This window comes from Protobothrops mucrosquamatus, unplaced genomic scaffold, assembly GCF_001527695.2.
Source record: "Protobothrops mucrosquamatus isolate PMUCROS unplaced genomic scaffold, P.Mucros_1.0 scaffold76, whole genome shotgun sequence".
Lineage (NCBI taxonomy): Eukaryota > Metazoa > Chordata > Lepidosauria > Squamata > Viperidae > Protobothrops > Protobothrops mucrosquamatus.
The window spans coordinates 1,325,132-1,346,356 of NW_015386453.1; the positions used below are offsets into that span (position 1 = coordinate 1,325,132).

At 41.1% G+C, this 21,225-nt stretch overlaps 1 protein-coding gene across 2 annotated transcripts in view; it reads left to right on the forward strand.

Annotated features, from left to right (window-relative positions):
• The first annotated feature begins 2,997 nt into the window (after positions 1-2,997).
• ARHGAP4 (Rho GTPase activating protein 4) overlaps positions 2,998-21,225 on the forward strand; it is a 30,688-nt gene continuing 12,460 nt past the window's right edge. Inside the window, exons 1-11 of one of the 2 annotated variants that reach the window (XM_015812264.1) lie at positions 2,998-3,194; positions 5,603-5,765; positions 7,769-7,831; positions 8,807-8,998; positions 11,287-11,415; positions 12,636-12,857; positions 12,950-13,051; positions 13,332-13,526; positions 14,364-14,448; positions 17,026-17,053; positions 17,266-17,353. In XM_015812264.1, the coding sequence (XP_015667750.1) occupies positions 3,001-3,194; positions 5,603-5,765; positions 7,769-7,831; positions 8,807-8,998; positions 11,287-11,415; positions 12,636-12,857; positions 12,950-13,051; positions 13,332-13,526; positions 14,364-14,448; positions 17,026-17,053; positions 17,266-17,353 (1,461 nt within the window). In that variant the 5' untranslated portion in view covers positions 2,998-3,000. The remainder of the gene's footprint in view (positions 3,195-5,602; positions 5,766-7,768; positions 7,832-8,806; positions 8,999-11,286; positions 11,416-12,635; positions 12,858-12,949; positions 13,052-13,331; positions 13,527-14,363; positions 14,449-17,025; positions 17,054-17,265; positions 17,354-21,225) is intronic. The other variant, XM_029283400.1, reaches the window with a different exon arrangement.

The following is a 21,225-nucleotide window of genomic DNA, read 5'->3' on the forward strand; positions in this document are numbered from 1 at the left end:
GTCTCAAGGTATTGTTAGGTACGGTGCCTATTTACTGTTCTATGCTTGTAATTTCATATGAGAGTTCTTAAGATGGCTGTTTGCAAAGAAGCACTCTCTCTGTGTATAATTTTTTCTCTCTCTCATTATCAGACCTTCTGTTTATGAGCTCTGATGATCCACAACATGCGGGGAGAGAAATCCTCTTACCTAAGTGGTAAAATCTGTGGAATTTATGGATGCCAGAAGAGCATCTGAAATTCTGCTGTAAGGTGTCTGTTGTTTCCTTAATCTCTTAAGCTTGCAGATAAGAAGTGCAGGATTATTTCTGCATTATATTTCTTTACCCTCCTTCTGGAAATAATATATGTCAGGACTTATCTCTTACTTGTATACAAGAAAATAATAGCAGAGAATCCCTAAGTGTATCCAGAGAACATTTTTCATGCTACTAAGAAATGCATCCCAATCCCTCTGTAATATAAATCTCTTTGTATAAACTACAATGGGGAAATCAGGGCCCCCAAATCAAAGAGGGAGGTGTCTGCTTTCAATTATTGACTGATTCTCTTTTTTCTTCCCAGCTGTAATGTGTTGCATCCTTGTGAATTCTCTTCTTGAAGGAAGTTGTGAAACTGACAGCATTTTTAAAGAAGTCTCTCAATATTGCCTCTAAAAAGATGCTGTCTTAAGACTCTTACATCATGTTTTTGAAGATCCTAATAATAGAGGGCTTGTCAGGAGATAACTAATTTGCATACTGATGTAGAGTGGAAATGTTTAATTTATGTTTAGTTTATATTTTGTTAACAAACCTGGAAGTGTTTCCTACCTGGGGTGTTTCATTATTTAACTTTCCAGTGAATAACACGGCTGAAAAGTGTATGAATATATTCCTGTTTTCTGACCAAATAGATATTAATGTGAAGTTGAGGGGAATTGAATTATTGCAGAAGCACACAGTAGTTTTTGTACAGATGTATAGGTAGTCCTCAATTTACAACCACAACTGAGCCCAAAATTTCTGTTGCTAAGTGAGACATTTGCTAAGTGAATTTCCCCCCATTTTGTCTCCTTTCTTGCCACAGTTGCTAAATGAATCCCTGCAGTTGTTAGCGACAGTAAGTGAATCTGGCTTCCCCATTGACTTTGCTTGTCAGAAAGTCGCAAAAGCTGATCACATGACCCCGAAACACTGCAGTTGTCATAAATATGAACCAGTTGCTAAGCATCCAAATTTTTATCAAGTGATTATGATGCTGCAATGGCCGTAAGTATGAAAAACAGTCATAAGTCACTTTTTTCAGTGCCATTGTAAACTTTGAACGGTCACTAAACGAACTGTTGTAAATCAAGGACTACCTGTATTTATTCTTGCCATAAGTAACTTTGAGTTGTAAAAACAGATGTCAATTCATAACAGAAGCTGAATGAAAATAATACTAAATGGACTGCTCTCTGTGCTAAAAACTCATCCCCCCATTTATATTTTCTTTTTAAGTAGTAAAATTGATGAAAAGACCTTTTATATTTTAAAAATCCACACCATGGTATTAAAAATACTGAGTGGTTCATTCACTAAATCATGAGGATTGATAATTCAATATCGACTTAGTGTGACCACCAGAGAAGATTACGCTCAGTCTAAAAGCAAGATTGCAAATGTATTCTTTGCTTTGGAAACTAGATAATAACTTCTTTGATAGAAGAGAAAAGCTAACTGAATGGGACTCCATGTTGCAATGGTCCTCCTTTCAGCTTTTCCTAAAACCATTATTTATTCAGCAGTGCTTATATCCAGCCTTAATCCTAGTGGACGCTGGGTGGCAAAAAAAAAACCTTGTAAAAATAATAAAACAAAGCAAGGAAAATAATTGCAGCTATTATAGAAATAATAAATCAATAGGTGAATAAAATTGCCAAATCCGGTCTCAACATCTGACTGTGCAACCAACCATAATACAATAATATAATGAAATGATCATGTCATACTCACATATCTCTGGCCTAACAATCAATTTGGAATAATGGCTTCCAGAAATAGATTTCATCTCTCTATGAAATGGAAAAATTGCAAGAGCCACATAACTCCATAGCGAGAAGGTTCCAAAGAATGGGGCTGCCACAGAGAAAGTCTGCTTTCTCACTTACATCTCTTGAAGGAGAATCCTTTAACAGGCCTTCTCTGTGTGTCTGAGCCAGGAGGGAAGATTTTGTTCTAGCAAGGCATTGCCTGATGTAGGATCTAGGACAACTCAGCGCAGCCAAATTGGCTTGACCTACTTGCCATAGCCAACTCGCTGGGTCCAACTCGCTGCGGGAAAACTTGTGGGACAAGAGTTATGCTAATATCAAAAAAATGAGGGAATAGACTCATTTAAAAAATGATGTAAATGGAAGGACAAAATGAAATGTGAATGACAGAAATTACAATATTTTTTAAATTATTTTAAACAATTAAATTGAATTGTTGAATTGTCTCTCAGCGAGTTGTCTCACAGTGAGTTGGCCGCACCATTCCGCCTGAGGTATCCTGATGTTGCATCAAATAACACTTTGATTTAGGCCTGGAAACTGCATCAATAATAAATGCAACAACATCAGAATTGGTGTTACTTGACATTGGCAAGATTATTCCACAGGTAGTTTAGCCACATATTTTGTACTAGTTGCAGCATCCAAATCGTCTTGAAAGAGAACTATCTCCACATAAATTACACTATAGTAGGCAACTGAGTGGTAATCAAGATGGGATTTACTTACGGTGGGCATCCTGATCCAGGTATGGTTGTAACTGATGTGTCAGCCAAAGCTGCGTGAAGGGTCTCTGGTCATGGCTTCCAGCTGCTACTGAAGTAGCTGCTATAGGTTCAGGAAGACCCACAAACCAACATTTTCAGGAGGAGCGCAACTCCCACCAGAGCAATGTTTTAGGAAAATGGCTCCAACCTAAGATGAGTTACCGAAACTTTTGTTCTCCAAACCTTCCTCTCTGCTATAATCTGTACTTCACTCTCAGAAATGCGCTGGCAGATGGGGGAGCAAGTCCGAGGTCTTGACTCTCAGGCAGAGAGTCGGCAACAGTTGCTCCAAGATGTGGCTGACTTCCTGCGCCGGAAGGCTGAAGTGGAACAAGAATATTCCCGAGGACTTGAGAAATTGTCTGAACGCTTCTCGGCTAAGATACGTGGCTCCAAGGAGCATCAGAATTTCAGGTTAGAATTTTTGGATTCTTCAGGGGGTGTTGAGAAGGAACTTCTGCAGAGACAACTTGAGAGTGGTGATTGCATGGGAAAAAGCTGGAAAAAAAAACCATAGAGACATTATTGAACAGTAAGTTTCAAGAGTTTGACTCTTGGAGTTTCCTGGCAAGGGTTTGTTTTGTGTTTAAGTCAGTGCAGTGGTGATTATATATTATTATATATGAGACATTACAGCAAGGAGCTATACAGGAAGAAATAGAAACTTCATGAAATGGTGACCAGTAAGCCTTATTGTTGTAATGTTTCGTATTAGCCCAGTTTCCTGTCGGTGTGCTTAGGTTCACACCATCATGCGTCATCCCTGCCCCTTCTCCTTTTTGTTAGAAAACTGATTAATCTTTCCCAGACTTCCAGGCTCTTGGGAGAGCTAAAGATATGGGATGCACTCCCTCTCATAATCCCTTTGACCTTTTACATATTCTTCAGTCAATACCCCAATTCAGTTTTAGTGGAGCAAGTTTCATAACCCGTGAATCAGTTTCATACTTCTGATAGAAAACTCCTGGGGTTGACTTTTTTTTGTCAATTAATATGAGCCCTCCTCTTAGGAATATTTCATAAAGAAAATTGAAAGTACAACAATATTGACCTATATTTTATGTAACAGCATATGAAAACCATAATTGCTTTAAAAAGTATTACAAAAAAATCCCTGGATATTTGAAGAATAATAGTCAGGAGAACAGGTTGAAACAGATGTGGTGCTTGACATGAATGAGGTGCTGATCATACTGACAGAATATAGTACCCATATAGTGGCAGTAACTGTAATTTTATTTGCCATAAGCTTATAACTAAGTGCACTACAAATATAGAATAAAACATTGATTAATACTTTAACATAATTATAATTGATCAGAATTTCATAATATAGAAGAAGGATCTCCAAATGTAAAGGTCCAGAGTATATAATAATATCAATCTGTATTCATTTACCTGTCTTAGGCAAGAAAGCCAGGTGAGTGACACTGAGCCAGCTCCTCAATCCTAGCCCTGTGAAGAAACCAATGGCCATTTTCAAAATCTTATCAAGAAAACTGCAAAGGCTTATTTCACCCTGCTTGGTTCTCATGGGTGGTGACCTCCTCTGAGAAATTAAGCAGAAAGTATCAATCATATCCATGAAATACCTTTCTTAAAAGCAGTTTTGATATTGCTAAGGAAAGCTAGATTTTGCTTATTTTATTTTTAAAAAAATATTTCTGGAGGTGGTCACCAGTGGAGAAAACAACTGATGGGATGGCCGAAGATGGATTGCTGATGGAAGGGCTGATGGCAGGGGTTAAGACTTTCTATAGCAGGATGATTAATGACATTATCTGCAACTAACTTTGTGTGACCCTACATTATATTCAACAATTTATCCCAGAGGATACAAATGCTTCATATTATGACTAGATTGGAAGCCAGTTTGGTCTAGTGGTTAAAAGTCCACAAGTTCTAGTCCTGCCTTAGGCATAAAAGCCAGCTGGGTGGCCTTGGGCCAGTCACTTTCTCTCATCTCTGGGAAGTAGGCAAAATCTTCTGAAAAATCTTGCCAAGAAAACTGCAAGGACTGGTCCAGGAAGTCTCCAAGAATCAGACACAATTGAATAGAAGGAAAAAATGACTAGGTTACTTCACCAGCAATACTTGGTTTGATGCACCAGTGTGATGTGAGCACACGAACAGCAGCTCTCCTTCTTACGAGGAAAAAATGTGTAGATGCATAGTTCCAACAATAGGTTGAACATGGAAGTTGAGCAGCAGGAAGAGTGAAAGATGCCTAAATCTTGTTACTACATTGCTGTAGTAGATGGGACAATAGAACAGACAATTATCAGCCATGTTTGATTGTTTTTGTTTGTATGCAGTACTTTAATCTTAAAGTATCTATGATGCAAATGGGTGAAACACAACACAGCAGTCATGTTAGGCTATGACCAAGGTTTGATCATTGTTGTCAGGTCCAAATGGTTTAGGAATGGTCTCAGTTGGTACCCTAAATGTGGTTGTGCAAACAAACTCCTTGCCACTGTTACAACCATGGAGAGGCAGCTTTGGATCTCCCCCCACCCTGCAGACCTCCTCTTTCAGAGTTAGTATAACCTGATCTGGAACAGCCTGACCACATTTCCATAGCCCAACTACTTCCTGACTGTCTATTTTTAGACAGTTGACGTTCATCCAGCACACTACCAGACTTGGCCAAGACCAGTCTCAGGTACTAACTACTTCCTTGGAATTAAATGGTGGAGAGCAATAGAACAAAAAAAACCAAGAATTAGGAAGAGAAATAAAAGATAAAAGCTAAGGATGCAGATACTAAGTGCATTATTCCTGCAGTAAGAGATTAAAAGGGCTTCCCTCTTTACATGCAGGAAGGATCAGAATCTCCCTTCTCCTTTGAATTGCTGGTATACAATACTGAATCAAACACGGCAGGCAAGCCGGGATCATGGAGCACTGAGTGAAATCTACACAGGGCATTTGGTGCTTCGGTTGGTGCACATCAGCGAGGATGTGGGGCGATTGGCCCGGAAAGTAAGTGCTTTGGAGTGAGAGCAAGGTGGATTCCATTCTCAAGTCAGCTTGATATGTCTGTTAAAGTTAGATTTTGTACAGAATCCGAGACGTGAACAAAGGCTGCTTCTTTGTAGCTCATACAGTCCCTCGGCCTTGCTCTTGCTGGAATCTCCCTTTGCCCTCAGCCAGTTATTATGCCTGATTGAAAAGGGGAAGTGGACAAAAAGAAGAATTGTTATGATTCTCTGGCTTCTGTGTCAAAATATTTTCCCTAGTTTTCTCCTGATCAGTTCAGAGGTTGGCTACTGTTTCTGTGATTGTTAAGTAATCGTGGGAAATATTTTCTCATATCCAGTTCCTTACCTGGCAAAGCAGTGCTTGGTGACCTGGAACATGGTTGTGAAATACCAGCACCAAAAGCACAGGTGTTGTGTATGGAGAGGCATGCCACTATGAAGGATGGGCTCAAATATACTCTGAGCCCAATGTGCTATTTCTATTCAGTATCTCCTTGAGATCTCTGTGTGCAGCTCCATACTCCCTCTGAGTTTTGTATCTTGCTCACCACAAGTTCAAAGTCATGCACAATTCCTATGTTTTTTATTTGGCTCTTAACACTAAACTACCTTCTAGATTCTGATCTGCAAACAATGTACTCACAAATCCAGCACTTTGCAAGCCTTCTCTTTGTCAATGGATCACAACTCCTGATTATTTAAGTCTTACCTATATAGGCAAAGAAGACAACTATACTCAATAGATGAACATTTGCCATTCAAAAAGTATAAGATGGCTCAGCACATGCTGCCTTCAGCCAAGCATTTACCACCCTGTAAATTGAATGCATGAGAACATTATAATTGAGAACTCTCAAAGAGAAGAAAATTGAGTGGCCAGGCCCAAATGCTCCCATGAAGTGTTAAATGTAGCATAAAACAGGCAAACCTATCAGGCAAGCTATCCTCTTAAAGGATTCAGGTATTCTCTAACCTTGGTTTGATCCAATGGGATTGTTAAGAAGGTGTTAGTCCTGCTAGATTGATCAGGTCAGGAAACAGACACTGCAAGCAATACTAGGATTCTGTTTTACAGAAACAGGCTGTGAAAACTGGAGAATGAGTTTGGTGTAGTGATGAAGGCATCAGTATAGAAACTGGGACACTGTGAGTTCCACACCCATCTGAGGTTCAAGGCCAGCTGGGTGACTTTGGGTTAGATATTCTTTCTCAGGCCTAAGAAGGAGACAGTGGCAAACCACTTGTGAAATCTTACCAAGAAAACTGCAGGGACTTGTGCAGGCAATCACCACATGTTAAAAACTGACTCAAAGGCACACATACAACTGTATTGTGCTTTTCTAAGGAATGAATGACTTGGTGTGAGCACCAGGCTAGTATGTTTCCATCTCTCCCTTCTCTTCCTTTTTCATACTATAAGGAGGACATTATGTTGTCAGCAAATCACAGTTCTCTGAATGTAGGGCAGCATGCAGAATGAAGGTTTGGTGTTTTTTGTGTGTGATAAGTTATTTTTTAAGACCTTACTTCTTTGAGGTTAGACATACACCATCATAAAACAGGAAACCGTGTTTTCCTATTACATCTGAATTTGCTTGTATTCAACCATTTCTTGCTAGGATAGTTTGTAGTTTTATGCAGTGAGAGTCTGAATTGACTGCCCTTTATCGTTTTTTAAAGTATATGTAGACTGCTTATGTAAATCCTTTGTGTCATTGGAGGGAAGCCAAGAACTGCCTGAGCACTGAAGACCTACCTACCCTTCGGTCACTGGAAATCCTTGTTAATCACTGCCATGTTTATGATTATTCTCAAGCATTGCTTGCTGACTTGCAACTATATTTCCATAACAATAAGGATTAAATACTTGTTTTCTTAAAAAATAAAGCTGATATTCTCAGCCTGCTACAATTACAATGTCTCTGTTTTTTCCTATAGTTGAGTAGACTATGCACAGCCAAGGATGCCTATCTTAATTTTTCCTCCCTTTTTCTCCTTGGTCAGAGCAAAGAGATGGAACAGCAGATGCAGGATGAGCTCCTGAAGGCAATTTCAGAGTTGCAGATGGTAAGTGGGGAAGAAAGTACCTATCCTGCAGTTGTCATCTCATTTAGTCTCATTCTAAGACTGTGATGCCCCTTTTCCCAGACTATGCATTTAGGATGGAAGGGGCCACTGAGGCCATCAAGTCCAACCCTCTGCTTGGAGCAGAAATTCATATTCAAGTATTCCCAACAGATGGCTGTCTAGTGTTGCCTTGAACAATACTAGTAATGGGGAGCGCACCATCTCTCTAGGCCAGAGGTCCCAACCTTTTGGCAACCAGGGACTGGTTCCATGGAGAGAGGTTTTTCCGTGGACCGGAGATGTATGGTTTTGTATGCTGCCTGCATCTCACAGATGGGGCTTTGCTTGTTTGTGCGGACCGGTTGCTGGCATGCCACAGCTCGGTACTGGTCCACAGACTGGGGGTTGGGGACTCCTGCTCTAGGCAACTGATGTTGCTGCCCAAGTGCTCAGGAAATTTTTTCTGATACTTAGTTGAAATCAGTCTTCCTGAAATTTAACCCATATTTTGTTTTCTGAGAAAGAACAAGCCTGGCCTCCATCTTTGTGGCATCCTTTTGTATATTTGAAGAGTGCTATTGAATCCACTCTCCCTTGTTTTTTCTAGAGACTAAAAAACCCAACCTCCTTAAATCTTTCTTCCTGATGTTTAGTTTCTAGTCCCCAATCATCTTGATTGCCTTTCTTTAAATCAATTTCAGTTTTATGAATCCTTTTATTTGTGGTGCCCCAGACTGGATACAGTATTTAAAAAAAGGTCTAACCAAAGCAGAATTCAGTAGAACTAAATAGTTACTTCTCATGATTTGAAAATTGTACTTCTGAAGAGGTAATCGCCTCTGCATTTTTGTAGCCACATTTTACTGTTGGCTCAAATTCAGCTTATTTATTCCTCTAAAGTTATGATTAAATTTTGTCCTTCTTTCTTAACAAAGATTGGCAATTTTGAGCTGTTTAGCTTTTGTCAATTTGTAGGCTATGAAGTCATACCAGACATACCGCATTGATTGTCTGAATGCTGAGGCAAAGCTGCGTGAGGCTGAACGGCAAGAGGAGAAACGCAGTGGCGGAAAGCATTCTGATCCTAGTGGATCCCCGGGTGGGGCAGGACTTGACAAAAACCCCCGTCGCACTTCACTTCGGAAGGTGGAGCGCCTCCTGGAAAAGGTAGCTAGAAAGTGGGGATGGGAGTGCTGGAAATTGTGATCATACAGACCGGGTCTTTTTGTAAAGAGGCTAGTACTGTTCACTGAATATACTAGGACTTACATTGGCGTAAATTAGTTTGATTTAGAGCTGTGGGGCTATCAACCTGTTCACAGAGCATGCTTTACTGGATCAGGAGAAAAGGCATTTGCATAACATAAATTTGTGTGTGTTAGTTCTTAGTTTTTTTTGTGGGTTAATGTGTTTTATGAACACACTCGGTTTGTTTGTGGCTCAGTATATTGGATGACAAATGCAGAAAATTTAATAATTAGGTTAAATATGTTGTGTGAGTGCAGCCCATAAGTCCTAATCTTTCTTTCCTATTTTGAGCTGGAGAGTTTTAGGGAGGAGGGATCTGTAGTTTATTGTTCCTGGGAAGAGGCAACTCATGGAGCTTTTCATTCCAGCTTCAGGGGTAGGGACCAGGGGTAGGGACCAAGAGATGACCAGAGGCTCCTTTTCAAAAGTGCACCAGAGAATCTCCCCGTATAAGGGGGAAAGTTTTGGGAGACCACAGATTGGGTGGCAATTGAGGTCAACCAAAACCTGTGACCATCTCCTACCTTGCAATGATTTGAGCCAGTAAGTTCAGACCACAAGCCAGTTCCTTTTTCTTTGGTTCTTTCTTCCGCTGTTGGTGGGCTGATATGAAACTTTTGTGAGGCAGGTTAGTTCCATCCCACAAGGCTGTTTTTAAATAAGAAAACGGATAGCACTTGTCTATAAGAAACACTAGCATAGGTTACAAGTTCTCCCCTACTAAACACACTGTTGTTCCAACATTCACGTAAATCCGTTAATCATTTTAGGATGCTAGTGCAAACTGAGCTCACCCAGATAGCAGCCCATTGAGTTTGCCAGAATTTCCTTTATGTCCCTTAGAAATGTGGAAGAAAATTTGTTTAAGTCCTAAGGATTCGACTTTCTTGCAGTCATGGAGGATACATCGGTCTTAACGTCTTGCATCTAAATGAAGTTCATGCTGCAGCTTTGCAGCTTTCACTCTTGAGGTGATGACAGATTGGCCTAGATTATATTGCATGAATCCATTTGATCAGTGCTTACTATCGTTAGTTCCTATTGTATGTATTTTATTATTTCCCCCCCTAAAATATTTCAGTTTGTTTTTCATTTGAATTATGCCGCTTATATATGTTGTATGTAGAAAAAGTTCTGAAGTGATTTATCTTGGTCTGATTTTTTTTTACATCTCAAAACGTGCCATTTTAACAATGGAAACAATGGAATTGCTGGGGTGGTGCAAGGTAGACCAGTGGTTCTCAACCTGTGGGTCGGGACCCCATTTGGGGTCAATCGACCATTTCACGAGGGTCACCAAGCAAGGCTGTCCGCCATTTTTTTTGTCTGCCATTTTTTTTGTCCGCCATTTTTTTCCCCTTTTCCGGCGGGTGCCTTACCTCCCTTGGGCTGGGCCAGCTGGTGGTCGGCCTGCTCTGTCTCTGCCGCTTGCCAGCTACGCCTCGGCTAGCGCAGGGGGTGGAACCACGCATGTGCGGCGCTCCCGGGCAGAGAAAGTCCTCGACTTACGACCTGTTGGGTAGTCCTCGACTTACGACTGGTTTAGTCCTCGACTTACGACCAGTTTAGTCCTCGACTTACGACCGGTTGGGGTCGCGGCATTAAAAAGGTTGAGAACCACTGAGGTAGACAGTGTGTTTGCATTGTCCCTACTCACAGAGGAGTCCTGAATCGCAGGAAATAGGATATTGGTATTCTTCAATTTATAACTGGTTGCTTAACAACCATTTGAAGTTATGTTGGATTTCCAAAAAGCTACTTATGAATGGCCCTTGAAGTTACGATTGCCACACACATTCCATGGCCATGGGACCGCATTTCATGCATTTGGCATCCACCTTGCATTTCCAACTGGTTGCAGCATCCTGCAGTCTTGTGAAACCAACTGAAAATAGCAAAAAACACTCATTGGATTTGTTGGATTCACTTAACGATCATAGTGTCTCTATTACGGTCATAAAACACTTATAAAACCGAGTCCAGTGATTTTCTTCAGTGATTTTAGAGATGATCTTCTCCCTTCTTGCTCAGTGATTTACCACACAATGTCTGCTAGGAAGGAGGTTGTTCTCGTTATGAGAAATTGTTGCCATTATTTATCAGGACGAAAAGAACGCTGTTTGCAAAAGTACTAAGTGGAGCAAAGTGGAGGGAAGAAGGAAGGACAGCCTGGAATTTAAAACCTAATGATTTCTTGATCTTCACAGAGACAGTCAAAATTCCTGGAAAGCAAGCTGAAATGTGCCAAGGCTCGGAATGATTACTTGTTGAATCTACACACTGCTAACTCTGCCATGAGCAACTACTATGTACGCGATGTGGCCGACCTGCTAGATGTGAGTCGATTCTGTCCATGCCCATCCTGTGTCAGCAATATAGGGGTTAGCACTAAAATGTTGGCTGCCAAAACATTGGCTTCCTATGGATTCCTTTTGTCAATGTTTATATAAAGGCATGAGTCCATGTATATGACAAATGTATACTAGTCTTCTTCCGTTGTAACTTCATGGCTTGTCTAAAGTATCCTGCAACCTTCGGTATGATGGGAATGTTGAAATTGCTGATAGGTTTCGTGCACTCTCTTCACAGAACTATAGTTCCAAAAAGGGTTTTGGACTAGGAGAGAGTCCGCTGGATCAAGGCTGTGGGACGTAGGTACCTTTTAAAACAGGGGTCCCCAACCTCCAGTCTGGGGCCCGATGTTGGGCTGCAGGCCGTTGGGAACTGGGCTGCACAACTGGCAGGCAAGAGTGTGCACTCAGCTGCATTTGTGCAAGCGGTGCACGCGCATGTGAAATCATCTCCTCTTCTCCCCCTCCCCGCCTCCGCCTCCGCCACCGATCTGCAGAGCCAGAAAGATTGGGGACCGCTGTTTTAAAAGATACAGTATAGAGAAGTTGGCTCGTTTCCCTGTAACTCTTAAATGGTTATTTTTGGAAAAGGCAGTGTCTACCATATTTTAACAGTTATTTTAATGGGGGCATTCTCCATTTAAAAATGATACAGGTCTAGCCCTCACAGATGAAAATGGAAAGCTTGAAAAAGATACTGGGATAATTTTGCTAACCAACTGAAATAGGGTTACTGTAACTTGGTTACAAAATTTTAGATGACTATTAGGTGGCAACAAAGAGTCAGAGTTTTCCGTGTTAGGATATAATTGTCCAAATTGAAATATAAATTTCTGATACGAAGCTTCAAGGGCATTCTACTTGGCTGGCTTTCTTCCTGTGGTCCTAAACCAGGAAATGTTATAGATTTCTAATCTTACAATCACAAAATTCCAAATCCTGCAGAATTTCTTTCCTTTCTTGCAGAATCTACTGCACACTTTATCGTGACTTTGTTTCTTCACTATTATCAATTTCATAATTGGTTCTGCATTTATAGCAAATGATCATTTGCAAGTCATAGAAAAGATGGACTGACAACAAAAGTTGTGCCTGTTGTCTTATTGTGCAGCCATTGGAAAAGATATGGGGATCAGTCAACAGTGGAGCCTAATGACCATCAGGCTGGTTTGATAACTAAAGATATCTTTATCACATGGTTCCAGTGTTTTGACCTTGGTTTCCACCTTTCGCTGGGCAAAGTACTGAGGACCTACCTAGCCGCAGAGTCACGGGCCCAAGCATCTTGGCAACAGGGCCTATGCGCCATTGAAGGGGCAGTTGATGCTTTGGATCCATTGGGAGATAAGTCCAGGATGATGGAGGCCAACCCTGCAGCTTATTGCCCTCCTCTGTCATTTGACTACCAGCCTCATGAAGGTGATGAGGTGAGAAGATTCTCAGCTTCTTGTTCTAGATTTTTTGCTTTCTGCTCAGGCTGGCCCTTATTCTTCCTTTTTTGTAATTTTTCTATCTTCAGGTATCTGAAGTCCGGGCTGAGGGTCCACTGAGAAATGAACTAGTTTCCCGTTTCCAGCACATTCAGTCCCGCCTCAATGCCATCACCCTGGAGACAGATGAAGTAGGTGCCATTAGAGAGTGAGGAACAGTTGAGAGGGGGTGGGCAGGAATTAATTTTCAGGTTTTAATTTCAATTTCAAAAATCAATTTTCATTAATTTTGGGAACTGCAAAGGAGAAGTGCTGGGGTGGCAGAAATTTCCTGCCACTGACTGTCCTGCAGATGCCTTTCCCATTCCCTTAGTGCTAGAGCTGAATTCCATCAGAATGTAGCTGGTCTCTTAGGAGGACCTTTCTGCTGTAGAAGGTTCTTGGTATAGAAATTTCTATTTTCTTTCACAGGTCAACAAGACTCTGAAGGCTACCTTGCAAAGTCTGATAGATCTTGTGACAGCAGAGGAGCCAGAGGCACTTGATGCCTTTCAAGGCTGTCAGTCTACAGAGTCACTCAAGTCCACCGGTTCTGATGCTGGTGGGAAGCAAGCATTGGCAAAACGCCGGGCCAACCAGCAAGATACGGAAAGCTTCTATATCATGGTAGAATCCTAGATACCTAAAAGAATTAAACTTAATGTGCCCTTAATTATGCTGTCATAAAGATGAGGATGCCGTCATAAAGATGACCATAACCTAATACATCTAGATAGTTATGCTGCCTCACTTAATTTTGTTTAAATTAATCTAGATTTCACTAGAACTTGTTTATGATAACGCACCCTCCTCCTATTTATATAAGACAACATGAGGTCACTTTTGCTATTGATAGGTCTCTACAATGATTTCTCTATGAAATCACTGATAGGGTGTTACCCTGAACTAATCTCTGCTTGAGCATCTGTCCAGCATCTTCAGAGATGTTCTGAGCAAGACCTATTGCCAAAGACCCTTCCTTCAGCCCCATTCTGGAAACATAGGCAAAAAGAAAGTGGCTTTGGATTTTCTCTTCCAGAATGGAGAAACACAAATATGCTTTAGAGTGAGAATCTCTGACCTATTAGGTACTATAGAGAACTGGAGTGAAAATAAAATGATAGAAGATTGATTTGAATGAAAACCAGTTTCTGACTCTTTTATTCAATAGTGGAATGCCTTCTAGTTTTGAAATTGGCGATTTAGCTCTTTCCAATTATCTAAGTAATCTAGAAAAGAGACCGGGCCACTTTCTTGCATTCTAAATGTGGCTAGATGCAACAAAACTCTAAATATTTGTGAAGGATGAAAGATAAGTTCTGTCCCATTCAGTCTTCCTGGTATGGTTCCAATTTATTGAAAGCTTCAGAAAGATGTCTTGGATTTGATCAGTATATAGAGGTATTTGTCCCATTCAACCTACTGCTTTCTTTGATAACAGATTTCATGCTATCTCTTGCACAGAAATTCAAAGAATATCTCTCTGGACGAAGTATTCAAACAAAATTGCAAGCAAAGCATGACCAAATGAAGGAAGCGATAGAGAAAGGTGAGGTGTGAAGGAATAGACAATATCTGTACTCTTTGATTAGCATTGGTATTTAATATATTTGTCCATCCATCCACCCACCTACCCATCTGTCCATCCAGCTTCTAAGGACTTGAGAAACACCTGATAATATCTAAAAGAATAAATCACTTTGTCATGCTTTCTCCCAAAATATCCTCAAAATTACGGGTTGCTGAAAAAGTTTGCCTTGGTACCCTTTTCATAGAATTTCTGATCCCAAGGTTCTCTGTGGAAAAGGTGGTGCCTGACCTCAATACCTGGGAAGATTTTGGAAAAGATAAATCAAACAACAAATCAGCGAACACTTAGAGGCAAACAAAGTCATTACTAAAAGCCAACATGGGTTTGTCAAAAACAGATCATGCCAGACAAATCTTATTGCATTCTTTGACCAAGTGACAAAATTAGTGGATCAGAGGAATGCTGTGGATATAATTTACTTGGACTTCAGTATGTGGGTTAGACAGCATCACCACCAGATGGATCCGTAGCTGGCTGACCGGCCGTACTCAGCGTGTGGTCCTCAATGGAACCACATCTACATGGAGGGAAGTGTGTAGTGGGGTGCCCCAGGGCTCTGTTCTGGGCCCAGTGCTCTTCAATCTCTTCATCAACGATTTGGACAAGGGGATAGATGGGGAAATCACCAAATTTGCAGATGACACCAAGCTGGCAAGAATAGTCAACACTCCAGAAGACAGGCTTAAGATACAGGAGGATCTGGACATACTTGAACACTGGGCGCTATCTAACAAAATAAAATTCAGTGGTGAAAAAAGTAAGGTTCTACATTTAGGCAAGAAAAACCAAATGTACAGGTATAGTATAGGGCAGCGGTTCTCAACCTATGGGTCGCGACCCCATTTGGGGTTGATCGACCATTTCACGAGGGTAGCCAAGCAAGGCTGTCCGCCATTTTTTCCCCTTTTCCGGTGGGTGCCTTACCTCCCTTGAGCTGGGCCAGCTGGTGGTCGGCCTGCTCCGTCTCTGCCGCTTGCCAGCTACACCTCGGCCAGCGCAGGGGGCGGAACCATGCATGCACGGCGCTCCCGGGCAGGGAAAGTCCTCGACTTACGACCGGTTGGGTAGTCCTCGACTTACGACCGGTTTAGTCTTCGACTTACGACCATTTAGTCCTCGACTTACGACCGGTTGGGGGTTGCGGCATTAAAAAGGTTGAGAACCACTGGTATAGGGGGTACCTTGCTCAATAATAGTAACTGTGAGAGGGACCTCGGAGTCCTAGTGAGCAATCACTTAAATATGAGCCAGCAGTGTGCTGCAGCTGCCAAAAAAGCCAACACAGTGCTAGGCTGCATTAACAGAGGGATAGAATCAAGATCAAGTGAAGTATTAATACCACTTTACAATGCCTTGGTAAGGCCACACTTGGAATACTGCATCCAGTTTTGGTCACCACGATGTAAAAAAGATGTTGAGACTCTAGAAAGAGTATAGAGAAGAGCAACAAAGATGATTAGGGGACTGGAGGCTAAAGCATATAAGGAAAGGTTGATGGAATTGGGTATGTCTAGTTTAATGAAGAGAAGGATGAGGGGGGACATGATAGCAGTGTTCCAGTATCTCAGGGGCTGCCACAAAGAAAGAGGGAGTGAAGCTATTTTCCAAGGCACCTGAGGGCAGGAAAAAGAAGCAATGGATGGAAACTTATCAAGGAGAGAAGCAACCTAGAACTAAGGAGAAACTTCCTGACAGTTAGAACAATTAACCAGTGGAACAACCTGCCTCCAGAGGTGGTGAATGCTCCAACGCTGGAAGTTTTTAAGAAGAGACTGGACAGCCATTTGTCTGAAATGGTATAGGGTTTCCTGCCTGAGCAGGGGGTTGGACCAGATGACCTCCAAGGTCCCTTCCAACTTTATTATTATTATTATAAATTGTTTTCACTTAAGGAAAGAGACAGCAGTCCATTGGGGAGTTGCATTCCTTTCTGTAAAACACACACAAACACACACATACAGTGTAGTCTTTGAATCCTGAATGCAGATCGCTCCTTGAGTGGCCTGCATTTCAGGTAAAATCTGTGATTCTCTCCTGCACGGCTTTCCTTGGTCATGTTTACTTGATCAAATATAAATTCTGTGCTTTATTGAAAGTATTATTTTAAAAGCCTTATATATATTTTGAGAGAGATGGAATTGGTTTGGTGAGTAGGACAAGAGCAGATAGTTATATAAATGTATTAGAAATATATAGGTACTTGAATAATATTTGCATTAAATTAAGTATATACAGAATTGTAACTATTCTCTGTTAAAATGTTATACTATTTTTTTCTTTTTCCCTTTGTTGTACTTTTTACATTTTCTAAAAAAAAAGCAGAAACCAGATTCTTGCTAAGCCTGGCCCCAGTGAGAAAGCAATCTGTGTCAGGGCGTTCATTCCAATGAGATTCTTACTGTAGAAGCCACAAGCTGATCCTGAACGAGCAACAAGCTCTCTGATTTTACTCTAAATCAGAGGCCCGAATAAAGCCACTAAGGCTCCAAATCTAACTTCTCTGTCTCCTTTTGTTCTTTCTTCTTGCTTTCCCAGGTGCTGCGGTGGATAGAGAATTAGCCAGGTAAAAAGAAATCCTGGGATTAATGAAAATTGCAGATTCAGGCGGTGGTGGTGGTGGTGGTGGCGGTGGTGAGCCTTCCCTTGTAAGAATTCCTCAGGCCTACTCTGCAATGGAGAATCCAAGCAGAACTCTGGGGAGGAGACCGTTCCAGTTTAGAGGGGACGCTCTGACATCTGCCTTCCTCCCCCACACCACAAAAATGTTGGTTCCAGGCCACAGTCCCAGCGCATCCGGCGGTCCCGCCCTCCCTCGCACTATCATCACCAGCTCTTCGAGGGTGACCTACAGGCCTTCTTGGAGGTACCGGCTGCTGCCCTCAGCTGCTCCCCTCCTGCCCAGCTCCTAGTCTTGCTTTCTTGCCCTTTGCCTAGTGTGAATACTCTGCGCTGTTCTGGCCCAGCTTTTGCCTCTGGCTCTCCCCAATGGCTTTTGCTGCTCCCTTTGCCTGTAACATGTCTGCTCACTCTGTCTCTCCTGTCCCTGCTGCCCAAGGAGGCGGAGGCTACAGGCACGGAAGCAGGTACAGGACTGGCGGTGGGAAACGGTAGCCTGACTCGGTGGGTGGGGCATAGGGGAGGCCTGCCACCCTAAGGGGCATGGAAGGGTGCTTGTGGGATGGACTGTACTTTTGCATTAAAAAACACACACACCATGATTCTGGGTGTTTGTGCACTTGCTCACTTGCTCATATATATATATTTATGTATGAGTGTGTCTACAAGCATTTGTGGGTCTATAAAGTGCTAACCTTGCATGAGGCATGCTTTGCATATCAGAATATTTATACTGCATTTCTGTATGTAAGTGCATATGTGTGCATGCAGTGCTACCTTGCTTGCATTTTTTGCACATGCGCTCTTCCATCTTTGTAAAAAATGTTTACCTGTAACTGGGAGATCTTGATGTGTTCTCGAGATAAGACATGAATGCATGTTTTAGCCAGATATTATCCATTGTCTGATGGTCTCTTTCAATCCATTAAAAAAGGCTATAAAAAATCAGTTCTGTATAGGAAAGCTTTGAATTTGTGTCCCTGCTACTTTGTGGCAAGCACTCCCTGCTTTTGCTGTTTATGGTTGCAATATTGTGCTCCAAGAAATAGTGCGCTGGCATTAGCATCCACAGAGGCAAAGGGGCAGATAAGGCATGATGACATAATCACCCAGATCTTGCAAACACATGTGCTTGTTGACAACAAGTGTCATTGCAGCATTTGCCATGTGTGTGTCATCATTTTGCTGTCATCATAACTTGTTGTGGACCTTGTGGATCACAGCCTGGAGTCCTTTACTTCTTTTGAATTTTAAGCTGATAATTTAGGAATGACTCTGGGGACCTGAGCCAAGTAAGTTGAACCAAAATTTCCTGCCTAACCAGCCAGTGACCAGGAGCTATACCCATAAATTAACAATAAAATAAAATATTGATTACATATGAAAAGAAACGATACCTTTCCAGGTAAACAATGTGTGAAAAAAGGTTCTGCAGAATTTGCTTTATAGCATTAGAATAAGGGTATTAAAATACGCTAATGCGATTGAACTAAAAGCTTTTGATTGCTTCATATTTGTCCATAATTAATCAAGCAAATTCATTCGTTCGTTCGTTCATTCTTTACCAGAATTTATTTAATAGCTGCAAGTAACAGATCCTAGATAACAAAAACCATTTGTTCATTTTTACCTCTTCCTGTAGGCAAGGCCTGTTCTAATCATTTGCGTGCTGTGATCTTTAATCTACAAATTGTCTTTCTTCAGAATTGTTTGATTCACACACCACTAATAGCTTATGCAGATTTGATTGATTTGATGGTTTAGAAATCATACCACTACTTTAGTTTTCATAAACAGATTAAAAAGAGAGATTTGGGGTTTGATTTAGACATACATTGTGCTTAAAGTGATCTGTTGAACTCATACAGATTTGAATTCTTCTCAATTAATTTAATTCTCTTTGATTTCAATGGATCTACTCTTACCATGTTATATTTGGATTCCACCCATAATTTACCCACATGTTGGAAATACTGTAAACGAGAACTTGAACTCAAAGCCCAGCATGCCTATGGGAAATCATTATGCTTTACCAGGTCTTTTTGCAATCATATGCAGAGAGGGTATGTATGACAGTGAAGGGGCAAAATGACATACTAGCAGCTTTCGATCCTCATTGTGAATATGCACCCTGTTTCTACCTTTAGATTACATGTAATGTCGTAGTTTGATCTTGTCATTGTGCATTACTATATTAAATAAATATATTATAAAAATATTAAATTAATATTTTAAAATTGCCAAAAATAAGAAAATAAGAAATAAAAGAAAGTAAAAGAAAGAAAGACAGACTTTGCCTGTTATCCCCTCTGCCCAACTTTGTTCTGTACTAAACAGTGAATGGGCCTTAGTGTTTAACACCTTGAGTCCTTTTGCTCCATTGTAATGGAGCAAAGCCACATGTGTCTGCAAACCACATGTGAATCCCCACCCCTACCCATCCCTGCCTTCATAGCTCTTCAGTTTTGTTTCACAAGTGCCTGGGGCCAAAACCATCAAATGGGTTTCCCCAGTTTGAGGAAGTTGGAGGCATTTCAGTCTTCAGATAAGTATTTTAAAACCTCCCCTGTGATAAAGGCACTCCATTTTTAAAATTCCATCTGCAATGATTGTATATTTTTCCACATTTGAAGAGGTTTTAAGGGGCAAAATGAGTGCCAATTTGTTGAAAGTCTCTGTAACAATTTTGCTGGCTATTAGTGAAAAAAAAATGGGGAAGACACGTGAACATTTTGCCCCTTCTTCCTCTGATGATACTATAATGACCCTAGCCACATCTCCTTTGATCCCCAAATGAAGCACAGAGACAAAATCTCTCTCTCTCTCTCTCTCTCTCTCTCTCTCTCTCTCTCTCTCTCTCACACACACACACACACACACACACACACACACACACACTGACAAGGAGCTGTCACACCTGCAGTAGAGACTCAGTTCAAACATAGAGGCTACTGTAGGAAATCAACACATCATCCTAGAAAGAGATGGTAGCAAACTGCTTTCATACTAGTACTAAGAAAAATGTATAAATGTAGGTACCGGAAGTGGGGTGGGGTGGGGTGAGCTGTCTTCACTTTTTTTATGATGTATAGTGCTTGCCTAACTAGGGAAAGTCCTGGTTCTCTCTCTTAATTCTTTTTTGCCCCCCTCCCCCTCACTCATTGCCATATTTGTGCAAAAAGTGAAACTGGGAGGAAGTTGTGTGTTTTTTTTCTTTTGATTTTACAATTCTGGACAATATGTAGCAATTTTCTTAGCTGGGGCATGGTTGGGATTGTTTAAAAATAATACAGATTTCCATATTAAGTAAAATTAAGCTATATGGACTGAACAGTTTGTTCTGTAGTTTTTAAAGGAGAAATTAAAATGATTTGTCTAAAGCTTTGAAGCTCTCCTCAGAAGAATGGAAATTTGGTGGGCTAATTATGCAATTAACTGCATGGAATCCACTCTTTTTCCAAGAATGGCCAGAGTAGGGTAGCTGGAGGACCCCTGGTGACTGCCTGGGCAAGTCCCTGAAGTTTTCTTGGCAAGAATTTTCAGGAGTGGCTTGCTGTTGCCTTCTTCCTAGGGCTGAGAGAGAAGGACTGGCCCAAGGTCAGCTGGCTTCATGCCCAAGGCAGGACTAAAACGCAGAGTCTCTTGGTTTCTAACCTGATGCCTTACACCACTACACCAAACTGGTTCTCATCTTCACAATTGTCCTGTACAATTGATGTACCTGACAAAAAAAGAGAAAAGACCTACTTTTCTAAAAGTTTCTTCTCTCAGTTTTATTTGCCCAAGATATTTTGGACTTCTCGTACTTTGTCAGGGACTTAGTCACATTCTTCTCTTCAAAAGCCCAGGGTAATGATAAGCTTGGCTAAATTAGAAGGTCCTAATTTCTTTGCCAAATTGTGCCCACTGAGTTAGTTAGCAGTTGCCCCAAAATCCAATTTAAATCAACTTTTCTCATCCCTCCAATGTGCATGCTGCACTGAATATAGAAATATACACTGTTTAGATGGTTGAAGTTGACAGTAAGAGGGATCATTGCTAATGATGGTCACACTCATTCTGTTTCTGCTATTGATGACAAAGGCTTTTTGTCTTCGTTTCCAAAACTTCCCATGTCTG